Raw genomic sequence first — 15997 nt, 5'->3', positions numbered from 1 at the left:
TTCTTTTTTTTTCCTGTATTTATTTATTTTTATATTAAACATAATTTATTGTCAAACTAGTTTCCATACAACACCCAGTGCTCATCCCAAAAGGTGCCCTCCTCAATGCCCATCAGCCACTTTCCCCTCTCCCTCAACCCCCATCAACCCTCAGTTTGTTCTCAGTATTTAAGAGTCTCTTATGAAAACCCTCCATTTCTTTAACAATCTTATGCAGAGGCCTGCGGAGAACTCCTGGGTTCAGTTAGTGCCCTTGTCCCTGTGAGCAGGGCAGAAATGTAGTAATGGGACCATTCACGGCATAATGCTTTTAGCAGCCTGATCACCACTCCTGTCACACTTCTGTGCCTTCAAAGAAATTTAAATTTAATTTAGTCACCCATCCTTCTCCCAAAATGCTTTTGGGATTTCTTTCCACCCCCAGCCCCCAATCCTACTGTCGTGAGGTGAAGGCCTGGTCATTACCTTAGCTCCCTTTCCTCCCCAGCATCCAGTAGGTCACCTCGTCCCACTTCCTTTCCTTTCGAGTGTCTCCAGAGTTTGCCCCTCTCTTTTCCACTCCCACTGCCACCTCATCTGCTCACCCTTGGATTAGTATAAAAAGACCAGAAGTGGGGATCCTGCCTCCCAATCTCTCTCTGCACTGCAAGATGAAAGTTACTAAAACCCCAGTTTTTAAGTGGCATCCTTTGAAACCACTCAGCAGTAGGTGGTGCTCTTGTGCCAGCTCAGAATGCTCACAAAAGTTTTGCTCCATCAGGCAGCCCAGTGAGCATGGACTGTGCCACAGTCCACTCTTGATTTGGTACTGACTGTGTGCCTCAGGGGGACACAGAAGTATCTTAAGACACCGGGCCTGACCTCCAGGAATTTGCAATATATTGGGAGGAATGAGGCCTCTGAGCATAAAATCACAATACAGGTTGGAATAGTCCAGTTTGAGGGGAATGGATAATGGCTACAGGAAGATGCCCAGAGGAGAGAAAGACCACTTCCAAGAGGGAAGAATGAGTAAAGCAGTGTTTGAGCAGACCTTCAGCTAGGGTAGGGTTTCAATAGGCAGAGTGGGAGGGAGGTTGGTATAAAGGCAGGAGACGGTAGGGCTGTGCAAAGCACAGAGAAGGATGTCCTGAAGGTGTGGCCCAAATGCCCAAGTCCAGTCTCATTCCCCATTGTAGTCCCTTCCGGTTTGCACCTCCTCTTGACACCTCATGACAAGGGTCAGCTTCCCAGGGAAACCTCCTAGGGCAAGACAAGCACCACTCTAAGGTAGGACCAGTTGGTCTACCTGATCTGCATGGAGAAAACCAAACATCCCTTTTTCTCTATACCAAGAAAGGGCATGTCTTCTCTCACCACATCAGCAACCATCCCCATAGCAGGGACTTTCTTGTCCTAGAAAAGGCTCTCTGAGAAGGGCTGGAGGTGAGCCAAAGAGTAAGAGACTGGGGTTTCTTGGTGAAATGGGGAACATGGGGAAGAGCCTTCTGGGATTTCAGGAGAGGCAGGTTTCCTCCAAGGGAATTAATGTTCCTTTGGGTGTTTTACCATGAGTTTTCTGACTCTCCAAGATAAAACCACAAAGCTTTGGCTCTGCTTAGGAATGACCTCAGAGAACGCCAGGGGACACACGAATGAACATCCCTGATCTGGGCACACCTAACTCAGGGCACCAGAATCCTGTCAACTCAATATTTCCATACTAGAAAAGCCTCTCTATGCATACGTGTGAAAAGACATCATCTTCTACTCATATACGAGATAGTGCCTCATTCAGTTTGAATGAGAGGATGTAATTCTCTGGGTGGGCATACCTTGGAGTTTCAGACTGGCTAACCTGAACTACAAGAAACAAGTGCACCACCCCCCCCCCTCCCCAAAACACACACACAAAATCTCTCACTTGTAGAAGTGGGATCAAGAGCTGCAGACCCCTCCCCATCCCTTTTCACATTTGAAAAACTGGTCCCAGGAATGCCACACTGAAGAGCTTAGAGCCCATATCAAGTGAAAATAGGCCAGAAGAAGTGATGGGAGCTCACCTGGAGCAAAAAAGACTGGGAAGGTCCATGAGGATTGTCTTCAAGTCATCAGAGGGCTGCTGTCCAGGAGACGGAAGGAACTAGTTCTGGGGGGTTCTAGGGCAGAGCTGAGACCACAAGGTGGAAGCTCCAGAAAGACAGATGCTGGTCTGGTGGCAGGAGGCCTTTCTAACAAACAGTGGTGTGTAATGATGAAACAAACAGGCTGCTTCACAAAGCTGTGGCTTCCTCCACCCAGGAAATGCTCAGCAGAGAGTCTAGAGGATGCGTGTCAGAGAAGCCCTGAGTAAAGGATTAGACCCGCTGATTCAAAGATTCTAGCATTCTAAGATGATCCCAGCAGGGCCTGAACTATTCACCAAATTCCAGCTTTCCCCATGGCCCCTGGTTCCTCAGGAAGTGGACCCCCAGTTGTAACTCCTGGGGAGCCATGCCGCAGGGACACTGTCCTAGAGCCTGAGCTCCAGCCTCTCTGGGAAGGGGTGCTCCCAGAACCCACCCTGTACTTTGGGGCTGCCATGCCTTTGCTCATGCTCCTCCCTCTTTCTGCACCCCAAGTTCAGCTGAACATTTCCCCATCTGCGTTGTTTACATAGCCAGAATAGGCACCTCGGTAGACTTTCCCTATGCAGCAGCTAACTGTTTGCCAGTGCCCCCTGCTCCAACGTGGTAAGGTCTGACCATAGCCCATCTGCCGGTGGCCTGCCCCAGCACAATATCTGGCAGTTATTTAATTGGCTTACCTTCATCAACAGTGTTCTAAGATCTTGCCATCCTGGTCACATGCTTCCACTTCCTTTCCTTTCTACTAGCAGTAGATCTAGTAGCTATTATTCACTGACCAGTTCCTCCTCAAGACCCCTTCCTGGTCTCTCCACGCACCTGGTACCTACCTCGCCTACACACTCTGCTGTCGCATGCTGCCCACTGTCTGCTCCAGCGCCCTTGCTGTGAATGAGGATATACTCTCTGCCCTCCTTCCCCAGGCCCCAGCAGGCCTCCCCATGCCTCTCTTCCATTCCTGATCCCATCTATGCACATGGTCCACCTTGAGTCTACCTCCACAAACTGGCCATCTGCCGAGCACCTACTGGGCTCTGGGCATGTTAGATGCTGTATACACATTTTCTTTACCAATCCTAAGGTGTTTATTAAAATCTACATTTTACTGATAAAGAGACAGCTCACACAGCGTAACCCAGTCACAGAAAGCCATTCAGCTAGCAAGAGGCTGGGCTGGGATTCAAATCCAGGTCTCTGTGACTGCAAAGCCAGTGCTCCTTCTATAAGGGTTGCTGGGTCTTCTGGCCTTTGCTCTCTCTGCCCTCCAGAGGAGGTCTGCAGCACACACGGAGCTCTGCCTTAGCTCCACCTACAGAAGGAAGCAGGACCACAAAAGGGAAGAGAAGCAACAGGTTCAGAGAGAATGGAAGCAAAAAGAGTGGCATGAGTGCAGGCTGGAGGGGTGTGAGGGCACGGGGGAGAAAGGTCACAGATGGGAAAGGAAGGAGAGGGGTGCAGGGAAGTAGGCTAGAAGAAAAAGGGAAGGAAGGTGTTTTGGTCCCTGCTGTAGAGACTCAGTTTGTTCTTTCACTTAACAAATTATACCTGAATTTCTTTTTGTTCTTCAAAAACAGTACTTAAGGCATTCCTTCCACTTCCCCTACTGGGGCAGAGCTGACCTGTTACCTTTATTCCTTGGGCTACCACCCACTGTCTTCCCCAAAACACTCTAGGCACCCCAGCCCTAATTCCTGCCTAGAAAGCAACACAGACCTAGATACTGAACCAGGCTCTAACCACCAGAGTAGGTATTATTTCTGTGCCATCCTTTTCTCATAAGGTATCAGGAATCACATCAATGCCGAACCTGATGTTCCCTATGCTTCTCTACCCAGTGCTTGGGTGGGAGACAGGGTCCCCAGCACCTAGCAGAGGACCTGGCATATAGTAGACATGTAATGTCAGCTGACAGGGGAGTGAATCAGTGAGTGTTTCTCAGTTACTTTCCTGTGCCTCACACAACTTCTGTCTCTGATCAGGACCTTCTGTTTCTAGCTCACCTAAATTGCTACAGACAGAATCAGTGTGGCAACCTGGATTCTGGAAACATTTTTAACGTAGGGGCCACTATGGGGTCCACAGTTCTGTAGGGTCCACTTATAAGTAGAGGCCACATATGCAGGCTATTTACATATGGCTGTCTGGTCTCACCCCTTGGGAGATCTGAGAGGGAGCTCCACCCCTCCGCCCCGTGCCTAGACTTCCTCCCAGTCCTGCCTCCAATCTGCTCTCCACACCCACAGGCCTCCTGCAGACCTGTGACCTCTGTATACACTGGGGCTGAAAATGCAGAAGAGGCAGAAAGGATGGAAGGAGGAGAAAAACAGCTTTGAGAGAAAACACTTGCACATGCACTCTGCAGAACACTGTGACTTGGATTATTTTTGGACTCTAATGTTTCTAATGTTCAAGAGGAGGAAATGAGAAAAGTAAGTAGAGATTCCCAGGACCAGCAGGCTGGAAATAATACAGGACACTGTGTCCTGTCTTGGGGCAGGATACGGACACACTTCCTCACCCTGAGCCCAGGCAGTGGGGGGTGCAGAGGGTGGTGGTTTAGGCTCCCATAGGAGGAGGGAGGGCAGGAACAAGAGGGCATGAAGCTTTTCTCCAAAAAAAGCAGGAAATTACAAACTGCCAAGTAAAGACCTTGCCCTCTGGCTGCCCCAAGGTTGCAGCTTTTTGAAGCCATCCTCCCAACAAGAAGGGCTCAGGCAAGTGAACCACAGAGACTTGGCCACATGTACCCTGGAGACCTGTCCAGCGCCTTCCCTTTCACTAGAGCAGTGATGAGGACCCCCACCCTCCATTCCTCCCCAGCCCCTGCAGCCACCTCCTAGGTTGCTAGCTGGCCCGTGCACCCCTTCTCCTGCAGGGCAAGGTCAGCATGTGTGTGTGTGTGTGAATGTGTGTGTGAGTGTGTGTGTGTGTGTGTGTGTGTGTGTGTGTGTGTGTGTCTGTGTTGGAGGAGGGGAGTAGCCCCAGCCTCAGAGCAGAGGGCCACCTTCCTACACTGCCCACCCAACTCTTTCCCAGGCATACTTCCCAACCTCACCAAGCCTCAGCTCTTCCACCCACAAAACGATGCCCATATTCATGCCTGCCTGGCCTGCTACACAAAGCAGATGGGAGACCAAATGATGAACCACCAACTGGATGACTTTGGGTGGGTCTCTACTCTGGGTCAAAGATTTTTATGTAAAAGGAAGGGCTGGACCACAAAACCTCTAAGGTCAGGAGTGTGAGAAGACTTTAAAAACTGACATTTAAAAAAATATTATGTATTATAATTGCTACAATGGCACTTCAGTTTGACAAATGACTATGGAGTCATGCTCGCTGCTGACTTGAGGGGGTGTGGGGCTTGGACGTGTGGCAAAGAGAAACGGCCAGTGTCTGGCAGGGAGGAGAGGCAGAGGAATTTCTCCACAAGTGGCCTTACTGGTTCTCATTGCTCCAGGCAGGATAAGACTTTGGGTCTTGCTTTGGGCCCTGGGGAATGATCAGAAATGTTTATACCTTGGAGGGAGAGGACAGGAAACAGCAGTGGATACTTTGCCCAGTGACAGGGCATCCTGGGGATGTCCTAAATTGCTAATGTGGTTAACAGACATACAAACAGCAAAACACAATAAGCATGTAACCCTTAGCACAGTGCCCTGATGCCTGCTGCGATGTCCTTCCCCCAGCGGGCCCCATAAATATTTTCTCATAGTAACATGAAAGTAACATTTTTTTTTTTTTTTTTGCACCGATCTCCAAGAAAATCAAAATACATAGATGTGTTTCTTGGATGGACTGTAGGAAGTGTTTCTGGCCCCAAGTTTGCAGGAGAATAAGACAAATACACTTTTAGCTATAATGCAAAGCAGAAGGTGACAAGTATCTCAGATACATAAGGTACATGGGGAGGGGGCAATCCCATCCCCCTGGGAGAATCACTTTCCTCTGTGGCTCCTTCAGGGACAGACTGTTTTCCAAGAGACCTTTCCTGTGGCAACTTCCCAAATCTGGACCCATCACATATGACCCCCATTTGACCTAGGTGCTCCTCTCTGTGCCTCGGGCCAGGGCACCACACAACCTAGTGATCTTTGGGGACCCCTATGAACCTACATCCTAATTGCCAATTTCTCTCACAACTCAATCCTCAATTTTGTTTCATTTAGGGATTACCGAAAATTATCTGGAGCAAGTCCATTGGGAAGATAGCTTGGATGACACTCTGTGTGGTCTTGGCAGGCACCCAGTGACTGAAGAGGAAGCCATGACTGAACCATCACAAGAAGAAGGAAGGGAAATCTGGTGCCAGGCACCTCCACACATCACCCCACTCGATTTTCATAACAGGCCCGGGCAGCTCAGGCCCCCCCTTTTTTTTTTTTAAAGCAAGAACAGAACTCAACAGATGATGGTTTTAGTTGCTGAGAAAGACTTATTTTCCATCACCAGCCAAGGTGATAACTCTGAAGAGAGAAGAGCCTACTGTAGATATATAGGGAAGAATGAATAACAAAAAGGCAAAAATGTTTACAGAATTGCTGAGCTACAAAGAGGCTTAGATATCATTAGTAGGGCAAGTCTGAAAGGAAGAGGAATGACAGGCACTATTGACTGAGGTGGGTGAGGGTCTTTATCAAACTACTTTGGAGATTCTGATATGTTCCCTTACAAACCTATTCTCTACCACAATGCCACCACTACGACAGCCACACACATGCCTCACCACCATACTTCTCCCGTTGAAAGGCACTTTCACAAAGAGAGAGTATTAGTAGTGAGAATAGTGTGGTGTAGAAGCAGAAAAGTTAAAAGAAACTGAGTTAGCCCAAATTCTTCATCTTTGTTTTGTTTTGGGAGCATAATTGGCAGTCAGAGATTAAAGACGTGTGTAAGGTCTCCCAACTGACAAAGTGGCACCTCAGAACCAATCTGAATTCCCACTCACACAGCTCCATTTCAGCCCAGACATGGCACCCTTGGGTGTAAACAGAATTCCACCATGCAAGGATGAAGACGCAGGCAAGTATTTAGAATTAGGTTCTGCAAAGGGAGCTTTCCCATAGGCAGCATCGTGAGGGTAGGCTCAGGTGACCACTGAGGCCAGTCTCATCAAAGCAAATGCAAAGGTCTCGTCTGAGCAGATGCCTGGGTCACAGAGGAGGTGGACACCTAAATACCACTCCAACTGTGGTCTTGAGCATGTCCCAAGCATTGTTTTACCCATGAAACAAACACACTATGCTGCATAAACCAATAATAAGCATAATTCCAGTACTGGAAGCCCTGCGGAGTGGCTTAGTCCTCCCTCTTTTGGGAATTCTCCCACAAGCTAGTGGGAGTATACTCCTTTCTAGAATGGCTTTGGGAAAGACTAGAGCATGGGCCTCCTGGGTAGGCATCAGTTTTTATTCAGAAGAGGAGTAGATGAAGGTTTCTCTATCAGTTAAGTCCCTTATACACTGGAGCCCTTTGAGGCTCTTGTTTCCTGCAAAGACTGGAAGATTGTGGGCCTTCCGCAGACTGGAAAGTTGGATGGTGCAGCAGCTCCAGTATTTTCTTTTTCTTTTTTTTTTAAGGTTGTATTTATTTTTGAGAGAGAGAGACACAGTACAAGCAGGGGAGGGGCAGAGAGAGAGGGAGACACAGAATCCAAAGCAGGCTCCAGGCTCTGAGCTGTCAGCACAGAGCCCGATACGGGGCTCAAACCCATGAGCCATGAGATCATGACCTGAGCCGAAGTCAGACTCCTAACCAACTGAGCCACCCAGGAGCCCCAGCTCCAGTAGTTTCTGATATATGTGACTGGCATCAGTACATTGGTGGGCATCATGAGGTCACAATGGCTGTCATCATGGTGACAAGGCTGGGTTCCCCACAGTGTGTGAGAGGTAGACTTTCTGATCTCAAGGTCTTTTCCAGTTCTGCCGTTCTAAGATGTGCCCTAGGCACCCAGGAAAGGGAGGGGGGCAGCTAGGAAGGATCCTCCACTGAGGAGCAAGAGGACATGGAATGAGGCTACTTAATGACATTAATACCACAAACCACCCCCTACTGGGGAAGAGCCCTCCCTTCTCTCTGGTAATGGGATATGACTGCAGGGCAGACACCTCCATCATACAAGGTCCACTGCAGATGTGGGGGCAATCAGCTGTGAGACAGGTCTGCGAAGAGTGTTGTAATCTGCACCTGGCTAACGAGGACAGCCCCCCTGTGTTCTGTGAGCACAGTGGAGGACAGGCCCATTAGTTACAGGCTAGAGAGCACAGGACCAAGGCAGTGCTGCTCATCTTCCAACAAGACGCATTGTGCACTACTTGTATCACCTCTGAATTGCTCAGCCCTCCCACAAATTGCTCATTAAGGTTTTCCTAACATTTCCAAGCTGCAATATTCCCTCTTCTCTAAAAACCCCCAATCATGGAGGTTGTGCCTAGGGCATGGGGTGCACACAGCAGACATAAGTAATAATGAATAGCAGTTTGTGACAGCTTGCTGTTCCAGGACAGAAATTCTAGCCTACTCATCTTTATCCAAGTGCCTTGTTTGGGGATCATGACAACTGCTCACAGAAGTTCATTAAATGAATAGCGGCCTACTTTACGAGTTATCGTGGAACAGAGTCCTTCCTCCCTAAGTGTTTAATTGGCAGAGAAAATGGCTCCCTCCTCACCACCCCCAAGATGAGGAAGGATCATTTCAGGGGTCAGAGGAAAGTGATGAGAAATGGCTTCACTCCCCAAGACCAGCTGGTAAATGGGGAGTACCACGTATTATTCAAGCCCTAGGAAACAGCTGTCACCCCACAGAGCCAGAGGTGACAGACCCAGCACTCACCTCTTTACAAAAGTAGGAGCTGGGTGATCACCAGACTCCTCGATTTGCTAAGAGTTTCCCAGATCTGGAATTATAGGCCTCCGACAAGACTCCCACCAGAAGGGAGGCTAGGACATGGCTCATGCAGTAACTATTTCCTCCCACCCTTGTTTAGATGTGGATCCACGCAGACAACCCTTACCCCAAACCACCACCCTCTTCATCCCCTTTCAAAAACACCAAATAAGTCAAGGGCTGAGCACTTGATTCTGCACAGATATTTTAAATTAATCTTGAAGCAACTTAAAAGGACTGTTTTCTCTCCTACCCCACACTGAGCACATTTTCTGTGGCAGCTGGGTCAAGCCTGAGCAACATTTTCACCACTGACTCAATATCAAAATATTCCTGAGCTGCCCTCTTCCCATCATTCCTTTCACTCCATGTTTCATTTTTTATATTCTCTCCCCTCCCCCTCTACACACACCAAGCACACCACACACATGCCACACACACATACTTCTTTCTATGGTATGAATACACCACAGAACATGGATCCTAAACTTAGAGTCTCTGCAGAGAACTCAGGGCTTGTGTACTTGGACAGGAAAAAAATATGCCCTATTGTCACTAACATGTAACTGAAATATAGCATTCCTTTCCGTTATGAATGTAGGCAGCAAACTACATTAATGTTAGCAATACATGTGCCTCTGACATCAACAGAAACACACACTCAGATCACATCAGGTTTTGCCCTGAAATGTCACTTATGCTCATCACTACTTCAAAATTATGGTAGGTAGAAGACTTCAAATAGAACTTGTTATTTAACAATGTTCCTAAAGAAGTATTCAAGTTATGGCTATTTTAAAAAAATGTAATAACTGTACTTCAATAATTATTTTTCAAGGCCATATGTGTGTGTATAATACATACACATACATATATTATATATATGTATGATATGTATATATATGTGTGTGTGTATATACACATATATGTGTGTGTACATGTACATATATATTATTTTGTACATTTACAAATGTTACTCTGAGAAGGGTCCACAGGCTTCCCCAGAACAAAGAGGTCCATAGCACAGAAAGGTTAAGAGCACCTGCTGTTGAGTGTGCCTTTGAAGGTGGGATTTGAGGTCGTCCCCAGAATCATCAGGGCATGGGCCAGATGGCTAAGGGGCTAACAGGCAGTGTTCAGTGGTAGCAAGAGGCAGGTCCTGGGAGTGAGAGATAGCAGGGCTATTGGGTTAAAAGTTAGGTTGGGCTTTGGAGACAGACCAAATACTAGCTCTGTCTAACCAAGAGTGTGATCTTGAGAAAATCACACTCTGGGTTAGAGAAAGAATCAAGCATGAATTGAGAAGATACATGTGTGGCCGAAATTACTGCCTGGCTGACTGGTGCTTGGCTGACTCTAGAAGGTCAGCCTTCCCTACCTGGGGACTTCTGAGGTTAAGGTATTTTGTTTTGTGTGTTTTGTTTGTGAGACAGGCGCTATCTGTGCCCTATGCAGGCTTCCCATATCCTTGAGCTTCACGGGTGCAGGGAAGTGCCTAAAACAAAACACTTCTCGGCAGACCTGAGTCCTCCGCCTCCCCTTATGACCCTGGCTCACTGAAACAGGCACCCAGGCCAGGCTGTAAAGCAGATTCCTTGCCCTAGAGCAGAAGAGACTGCAAGTAAAAAGGAGATGTCCAGATCTTTCCACTATTGGTTACAGGAGCCAAAGTACCTGCCTCTGGCTTCACAGAGCATCTGGCTTCTGACCTGGTGTCTCTCGTCATTTGGTGAGCAGTGACAGTGACTCTGTAGTCCAAGTGGCCCTTCCTAGAGGGGAGTAGGCCAGGGCTGGAACCAGGCACTGGGCCACTGGGCAAGGAGCCCTCAGGAAGGCTAGGGAGACCTCACAGCTCCTAAGGTTGTGCAAGAAACTCTCCTACATATCTCTTCCAAAAACTGGCTTAAATGAGATTCAAAATTCCTTTTGTAGAAAGGGGCTATGCAATCTTTAAAAATTACACATATTGGTTTTCATCTGATTATGAACCATAAAAGATTAGAAAGCACAGAATAATTATACAGAGAGGGGCTCCTGGGTGGCTCAGCCAGCTGAGCATCTGACTTTGGCTCAGGTCATGATCTCACAGTTCATGGGTTCAAGCCCTACGTCGGGCTCTGTGCTGACAGGCCAGAGCTTGGAGCCTGCTTCAGGTTCTGTGTCTCCTTCTCTCTCTGCCCCTCCCCTGCTCACACTCTGTGTCTCTCTCCCTCTCTCTCTGTCCAAAACAAATAAAAATGAAAAAAAATTATATAAAAAAAGAATATTTATACAGAAATTAAATCAACCATAACCATAAATGCTTGAAATCAAAACTATTAGCACTGTGATGAATTTTGTCCATTTATACCTATGTTGGCACTCTCACATAAATTGGGATCATAATTATATATAGTTTTATATCCCGATTTCATTACTTACAAACACATAAGGACATTTTCAATATAGGATCTTAAAAGACACAAAACCATTGCATCAGATGCTGTCTATAAAACTCACAGGTTACCACAATGTCACGGTATGCCTAAGAGTGGTATTATGCATTTGAATAGAAGTTATCCCCAGAACACTGATAGGAGGAAAACCTATTTCACTCTTCTTAAAGTGCATATAATAGTAAACTCTCTTCTTTAGCCTGGAGAGAATCTAGAGAAGATACTTCTGTATCCCTGGCAAAGAAGCACTATATGATATTTTTCTTTTTCACTTTCTCACATGTCCCCTGATAAGGGGAAAGCTTTGAAAATTCACTGCTGGAAAAGTGGGGTCTTGCTTGAGAAAGTACACAGCAGCTGAGGAAAATCCTCCAGAAAGCAGTGGTATGGAAGGAAGAACCTTGTACTTCAAACAGAAGAAAGCTGGATTCATACGTCAAGTCTGCCATTATAGCCCCAGGATCAAAGAGCACCCGTTTCCCTGTATATCAGCAGAAACACCACCACCCACCTCAAAGGATCAAAGGGCTGCACAGATTAAATAAGACTCTGTATGTGAAAGTGCTTTGTCAACAGTAAAGGACACTGCAGGACAATAATCACTAAGTCGTGTTATTGTGACTGGTAACAGTATTGCTATTCTTGTGGCTTAGCTGGCTTTAACCACTCACTGCATGTCCTGAGAGGGGCAGCATCCAACAGTGCAAAAGTGTGGACTTCACAATCACATCACACTTCTCAGTCTGGCCAAGTTATTTGCCTTCCCAGTTTCTTCATCTATAAAATGGGATAACCGTCATATACCTACCCCTTACAACTCTTGAGATGATTAAAATAAGTTAATTTACACATGGTGCTTACAACAGTATCTGGCACATAATAAACACTACATAAAGGGAGATTTAAAGAGTCAACGATCAGGGCCTGGGTGGCTCAGTCAGTTAAGTGTCTGACTCTTGGTTTCTGCTCAGGTCATGATCTCATGATTTGTGACTTCGAGCCCCGCATCGGACTCTGTGCTGACAGTGTGGAGGCTGCTTGGGATTCTCTCTCTCTCTCTCTCTCTCTGCCCCTCCCCTGCTCACTCGCGTGCTCGCTCTCTCTCTCTCTCAAAAATAAATAAATAAACACTTTTTTAAAAAAAGTCAGTGATCAATGACCAAATAAATCATCCCAAACCAGTAGGCACATTTTTAAAGCTTTCCACAAAACTATTATTAATCAGGAAGTTGGACCAGCAGCCTCTGTAAGTTCCCCTAAAAAGCTAAGCAGCAACCCCCAACACACACAAGCCCCACTTCAGTCTGGCCGGCTCCCCTCCTACCTTCTCGGCATCCTGCTCAAAAAGCCGTAGCTGGAAGCACTGGTCCAACTTGAGCTTGCGCACATGCCACATCTGGTGCAGGTGCTGCCGGGTGGAGTGCAGCTTGTCCAGGAGGCTGGTGATCTTGGGCACCAGGCTCTGGAAGTCGGCGCTGCCCGGGATGCAGTTGCGCCCTGAGAAGCCGTCACTGCAGCGGATACACTGCAGCAGCCGCTGCCCCTCCCGGTCCAGCTCCTCCACAGGGGCCTTCAGCACCTTCTTCTTGAGCTGCGTGTGCTCGTCGATGAGCCGCCGTGAGCCTTCCACGTCCACGGGGAACTCCTTCCGGGCCAGCATCTCCTGTAGGTCCTCGAGGCGTGACAGCAGGTGCACAGCACTGTTGAAGAACTCCTCCAGGGAGAGCCGCAGCTCGATCCACTCTTCGTGGTTGTAGTCCAGGGAGCCATCAAACTCCTCGGTCAGCTGGGAGGGGTCCACCAGCTTCGTGAGGCCCTCCACGGACACCATGCTTGTCTGAGAGGGGCAGACACAGAGAGGGGGACTCAGTGATGTGGAGTGCGCAGGGGGAAGACCCCAGGGCAGCCCCAGGCAGAAGACAGAAAGTCAAGGGGACAGGCTTGACATAAATCTGCACGTTAATGACCACAGCCTGCCTCAGAAAGGGCGAGTGGGAGAGCATGCAGCCCATGGGTCAGGAGCCACAAATCAGCCGGGGTCAGCAGTTTCAACAGACTGGCTGACAGCCCGGGACAATCTCTTGGGCTTTTATTCCTTCCAAGACTTACTGGTAAGGCCACAGTAGCCGACAAATCCTGAAATATCAGCCCCTGCCATCCTGCATATCGTAGGGTAAGTGGAGAAGTAGAAGTGAGAAATGTGTGGGTAGCAGAAGAGAAGGGAAAGGGGGTGCTAAGAGAGAGGTCTGGCTCACCTCAAAGATGAATTTGGAGCTGCCAAAGTTGGTCTTCTGTTTCTGCCAGAAGTTGTCGGGTTTGATGATGAGGGCCACATGGATCTCAGCTGGAAAGGCTTCCTGTAGTGTCTTGAGGAGGGGCTTGATGAGGTCCCACTTGGAGCCCCGCATGTCGATGATGACGGTGAAGCCACGTTTGCACACGTCCTCACTGTGGGGAGGTCAGAGGTCAGGCATGGTCACTCTGGGTGGCTAAGACTTTGGGGAATGCAGTCAGAAAGCATCCAGAAAGCTGCTTTCCTTTTCACCTGGACCCCTCCAGCTTCACACCATGTTTCCTGGCTGCCTTCTAACCCAACTCAAAATGCACTGCCTCAGAAAACCTTTAGATTAACCCCATCTGACCTAGGGCATTCTGGCTTCTTCCAGCACTTAGCACGTAACTCAGCCCTCCCTATAGTCAGTCGTACTTGTTGGGATGTTTATGTGCAAGCATTCAGAGTTGTATTTGATTTTCTTTTAATTTTTGTCTCCTTTTCTTGCTCCTGGCATGAATCATGATTTCCCCATTTGAATACAAGCTCTTCAAAGACAAGGACCCTACTGCCCTTAAACATGACATGAAAAGCTTTTGGTATGAGTTCTGACCTTCCCTGTGCCTACCTCAATACAGACACTGGTATGCTTTGCCACTGAACTCAAAGTGGGCCAAAACATCTTTTTCCTCAGTGGGCTCTAAGCTGATTTGACCAGTGGATTAGCAATGGTACACAGAGCATTGATAACATATATTTGCCACCACTGTATTTAAAATGTATTACTTGTAAAGGCACCTGGGTGACTCAGTTGGCTGAGGGTCCAACTCTTGATTTCAGCTCAGGTCAGATTCACACAATTGTGAGATTGAGCCCTGCATAGAGCTCTGCGCTGACAGTGTGGAGCCTGCTTGGGATTCTCTCTCTCCCTCTCTCTATGCCTTTCTGTCTGTCTGTCTGTCTCTCTCTCTCTCAAAATAAATAAATAAAATAAACATTAAAAAATGTATTACTTGTAGTTTAAAATGTGTATTGGCTTCTAAAAAATCATGTTGCTGAGTCATGCTGATTACTCTTAGATGGCCAAGGGTGGGGCTGGTTGGGATGTGGTCCAGTTGTCTCACATCCTTCCATTACACCAGTCAGGATGTAAAAAGACATGTTTCAGGAAGTTAAGAGAGGGGAAACTACTCTTGAAATCAAGGCCAGATGAAGTGACAGTGACCATCTTGAACACCAAAAAGTAATTAGGCTAAGTGAATCAAGATGTTGCTATATAGCTTATTAAGTAGCAAAATTTATTTAAGCACTTGGACTTTAAGTATAACTCCTAAGAAATCAAAGAAAAAAATGAAAGCAAAAATAGTTATAACATGTCAGTTTGGAAGCAATTCTATGTTTTGGTAGTTAGGGGTCTTTCCTTCCATCCGTCTTGGTTTGCTTAACGTATGTATCTATTTTATAACTCAAAATCGATTTTGGTTAGTTCACATTAAAAAATTTTTTTAATGTTTATTTATTTTTGAGAGAGAGAGACAGAGTGCAAGCAGGGGAGGGGCAGAGAGAGAGGGAGATGCAGAATCCAAAGCAGGCTCCAGGCTCTGAGCTGTCAGCACAGAGCCCGATGCAGGGCTCGAACTCACAAACCATGACATCATGACCTAAGGTGAAGTTGGACACTTAACCAACTGAGCCACCCTGGTGCCCCAATTCACATTTTTATATACATACTGGTGTAGCATTGCTTTAGGGTGTTTTGCTTAATTTCCTATTACCCAGATAGCACTTGCTTAAACCACTGTGCCTGTTGTGTGACCCACAGAGGAGTAACACCGCCTATTAATCACTTACAGCTACTGGAGGTAAGGCCACAATTGGAGGATTTAGGCCACAAAAGGAATCAAAGCCCCCTCTTAGGCTTCAATCTTAAATCTCAACCAGCGTTGAGAATGTCACAGACTGGTGAAGAGACCACAGCTCCTGTGACCTTGTGACTGTCTCAAGCATAAGGCAGCTCACTTAGGCTTCCCAGTTTGAGAGGAAACTCCCCAGGCAAGTTGTTGCTACAAATGACTAGACTCAACAAGAGAGGAAGCCTGAGTCTTTTATTTCTCCCCAAAGCGTGTATCCCAAAGGAAAGGAGTTGCCTCTTCTTTGACGCGTACTGAGTCGACAAGTCGCCAGAGTCGTCCATAAAACATTCTCTCTGCCCTATTGTCTGAAAGCAATGTGACTTTTCTTAATGTATGGGATTTCTTTCCCATTATAAGAGAAACACCTGCTAATTTATAGAA

General features: G+C 47.2%; 1 protein-coding gene across 21 annotated transcripts in view; it reads right to left on the bottom strand.

Moving 5' to 3' along the window:
* The window catches only part of KALRN (kalirin RhoGEF kinase), a 675561-nt gene that overhangs the window by 433704 nt on the left and 225860 nt on the right, over window positions 1–15997 (bottom strand). For all 21 annotated transcript variants that reach the window (XM_045502312.1, XM_045502314.1, XM_045502313.1 and 18 more), the window contains exons 4-5: window positions 13687–13879; window positions 12756–13268 (exon numbers count right to left, since the gene is read on the bottom strand). In XM_045502312.1, the coding sequence (XP_045358268.1) occupies window positions 12756–13268; window positions 13687–13879 (706 nt within the window). The remainder of the gene's footprint in view (window positions 1–12755; window positions 13269–13686; window positions 13880–15997) is intronic.

Source organism: Leopardus geoffroyi, chromosome C2, assembly GCF_018350155.1.
Source record: "Leopardus geoffroyi isolate Oge1 chromosome C2, O.geoffroyi_Oge1_pat1.0, whole genome shotgun sequence".
Classification (NCBI taxonomy): domain Eukaryota; kingdom Metazoa; phylum Chordata; class Mammalia; order Carnivora; family Felidae; genus Leopardus; species Leopardus geoffroyi.
The sequence above is the reverse complement of the archived record's forward strand: the minus strand, read 5'-3'. Positions and strand labels throughout refer to the sequence as shown.